Source organism: Chelonoidis abingdonii, chromosome 8 (genome assembly GCF_003597395.2).
Source record: "Chelonoidis abingdonii isolate Lonesome George chromosome 8, CheloAbing_2.0, whole genome shotgun sequence".
Lineage (NCBI taxonomy): Eukaryota > Metazoa > Chordata > Testudines > Testudinidae > Chelonoidis > Chelonoidis abingdonii.
This window is the reverse complement of record NC_133776.1, coordinates 79,684,290-79,687,747: the sequence shown is the minus strand read 5'-3', so window position 1 is coordinate 79,687,747 and position 3,458 is coordinate 79,684,290. Positions and strand designations below refer to the sequence as shown.

Sequence of the window (3,458 nt, the reverse complement as noted above, 5' to 3'; positions counted from 1 at the left end):
TATCTAAGTTTAATACCGAGCTCATCCCTGCTAAGCGCCCCACAAATCAGCTGATTACAACTGAGACGTTTACAAGTATAATTCTGGCTGCAAAGACTGATCAAGTAAACCTCATTCAGATGATGAGAAGATCTTGTGCATGCCCCTGAGTGCAGGGCAAAGCCAGACTCCACTCCATGTTGGCACAACACTACAGTGCAGGGTTTAATTGAAATTGTCTCTGATGATTAATGATCGCTAAGTCAGTCTATGCTCTCAAACCATTCACTAGGGCCAAGGGAAGGAACCAGAACTGGATGTTTATGGTCACGGGAATTGACCTGGGTTTTGTACTCTCCTGGAACGGACTTTGGGACCATGGCCCTGCACTATTAAAACCATGGAAGTTTTCATTGATTTCAGTAAGAGCAAAAGCACTCCCCGTAGTAGCTATGTAAAGTGTGAAGAGAGAGATGATGGACGCATGAATGGTAAGAGACAGATGTGGAGGCAGAAGTGGTTAAATATGGAAATGTAATGTTCCAAGCAGAATGGTATTTTCATTTCCCACAGGCTGAATTATAGGAAAGCCCACTGAGCAGACTGTGAGGGTTTTGGCGCAGGGACTGTGTCTTCCTGAGTATGTGTATAGTGCTAAGGACGAATAAGCAATGATAGTGGCAATTATGCATTCCCGTTAAACTCATGTGGGGGTAGAGATGGGAGAAATAATTTCCTATAGCAGCAGCATGAGATGGATCTTACCTGCCATATTTTTGTGCCTTCTCAGAGTAATAATAATTAATACCTAGCTCTTAACTAGCACTTTCCATCCACTGATCTCAAAGCACTTTACAAAGTGCAATCAGCTTATTCTCATTTTACAAGAGACACGCTGCTGAGGAAACTGCAGTGCAGAATGTAAGGACAACAATTTCAGAAGTGGCTCTATTTCTGGCTGCTTCAGCTTTTGGGCACTCAGTTTAAGACACACAGGATCTAATTTTCAGAGGTGCTGAGCCCCACAGCTCCCATTGACTCCAATGGGAGTTACTTGTATCTTGTCTGAAGAGGACAGGACCTCAGGAAGGGACTTCTCTTATGGGGAAAGCCAAAGCTCTTTGTCCTTGTTCAAAGACCCCTTCGTGGGAGGTTGTATGTAATTAGTGGCTTGAATATGCATTGGTCTTGACTGCACTAAGTTTGATTTCCTAGATCACTTTATAGAGGGCTGGCAGTGTAGCAACCAGAAGTTTCCTCCTAATAAGTCATTACAGCAAATTACTTGTAGATGAGGACTTGCGTAAAATGATAGCTCCTCTAGTAACTTCATTCATTCATCCCTGTTTCCCAGCCCCGCAGATGCTCATTCAACAGTCACTTGCCATCAGGACGGTCCGAAGTGGTTCTTCTGTCACCTTCTAACATCTGTCCTACCCTACTCATCACTCTCACCTTTTCTGACTCTCATTTTTTTTTGCTCCCTTCCAGTGTAACAGAGGAAGAGTTGGATGCTAGGTCTGTTCCCATTTGGGTTATGGGGGTATCCTCGAACCTCAGTTAAACTTGCATCAGTGGTGCATGCACCTAGCCATGTCCACCAAGTCCTTAGGGAATCAGGAGCAAACCTGGGCTGGGAAACAGAATGCCCTAACCCCCCTCATGGCTCCCCTGCTCCTCTGCTGTCCTGAGATGTATGAAAGAACTAGTGAAACCATAGCCTGAGACCCCAGGCTGATGGAAGACCCTGGCCTATCCTAATATCATAGTGTCCCATCAAACGTTGGACCTGTCATTGTGAGAACTAGGGCTCCTAGATAGATATCTCACCCTGCTGACCCTAGGCTGCGGAACCAGGGGGCCTCCCAGGCCATGGCCTGGCCACTTTTTGGCTGGGCCAAACCTGAGTGGCACCGTGACCCCACGTGCCAGGTCGCAATGCGCAATGCCACTCACTCAGATTTGGAGGCGGTGGGTGTAGGACAAGGGTTCTCTAACTGAGGGGTTGGGACCCCTCAAGGGGTCACGAGGTTATTACATCGGGGGTCACAAGCTGTCAGCCTCCATCCCAAATCCCACTTTGCCTCCAGCATTTATAATGGTGTTAAATATATAAACAAGTGTTTTTAATTTATGGGGGGGGAGGTTTGCACTCAGAGACTTACTGTGTGAAAGGGGTCACCAGTATAAAAGTTTGAGAGACACTGGTGTAGGGGCTCATGGGCCAGGGGAGTCAGGCTGCTAGTGGGAGGAGGGTGCCTGAGAGGGGAAGAGGAGGGTCGGGCCCCCCCCCCACAACTTTAAAGGACTCTGAAGCCCCTGCTGCTGTTTTCTTTTGCTTCCTTTTGCAGAACCCCTGCTGTGCAGCGACTGATTGAAAATGTCAGAAGGCTCCAAGTATGTCTTCCTCTTCCTTCTCCCACTATGTATTGGATTGGGGCACTGCAGAGTGCCAACATGCAGCACCCTTCACAGGAAAGAGGGGACCCCAAACACATAGGATTAGCTCGCCCCAGCCCAAATGGAGGCAGCCCATGCTCTGCAGAGATCAGATGGAATGGAGTAAATGCCCATTGTTTTGAAGGCCTCGGCCCCCTCCTGGGACAGTCCTGCAACCAGCCCATGTCTCCCTTTGCTCTCTCTCCATGTGGGACTGGGACATGCCATCCTCCAGGGATGGGCAGGAGTCTCATGCACGTATGTTTAGCAGTGGGTGACAGGGACTTTGCCTGGCTTTGGTGGCCCATCCATCTCTCTGTCATGCATATGCAATGCCATCTGCTGGCATTATGCAAGCTCTCCCACTCTGTATCCAGCCCAGAACACAGCCTGTGTCTGAGGGAAGCTGGGTGCTTAATGTTAGACTTGATGCAAAGGGAACGTGGGATTATGGTAATGGGAATTGACATTGAAGTCACTATCAGCTCCTTAGCGTCAGCCTCCAGCTGGCAAGGATTTCCAAGGCGACTTTAATCCTCCAGAGTCTGGGCCAGGAACCAGATGGACATAGGACCAGAGGAACTTCTAACCCAGTCAAGTGTCCCAGCTCCTGCCAAAATCAAACCAGTCCAGTGATCCATTAAGTCCAGTGTCCTGGCCCAGGGGGGACAAGTGGGGTAATTTTCCCCAGGCCCCGCAGGGGCCACCACGAGAATCTCTGAAGCTCCGCCACCCCACCTCTGCCTTTGCTTTCCCCCATCCACCAGCGCCTCAGTGCGCTGCGTCCAGGAATGGCCCTGGACAGAGCTAAAGAGGCCTGGCTCCAACGGGACTTGAGCTCCTGCCGCTCAGAGCTGTGTGGGAAGTGGGCAGGGGTGCAAGCTGCAGCTGAGCGGCGGGAGCTCAGGTCCCGCCGGAGCCACGCCGCTGCAGTGTTGTCCAGGGCCGCTCCTGGACCTGGCTCGCTGAGGCTCCAGGAGAGGGGGGAGGCTGGGGTAAGCAGCATGGTAAGGGGGCCGGAGCTGTGGCCGGGGCGGGAG

The 3,458-nt window shown here is 50.6% G+C and overlaps 1 protein-coding gene across 1 annotated transcript in view; it reads left to right on the top strand.

The window, feature by feature from the left end:
• Positions 1-2,359: 2,359 nt before the first annotated feature.
• Positions 2,360-3,458, top strand: part of ARR3 (arrestin 3) — a 15,036-nt gene continuing 13,937 nt past the window's right edge. Inside the window, exon 1 of the mRNA XM_075069006.1 lies at positions 2,360-2,376. Within this exon, the coding sequence (XP_074925107.1) occupies positions 2,360-2,376 (17 nt within the window). The remainder of the gene's footprint in view (positions 2,377-3,458) is intronic.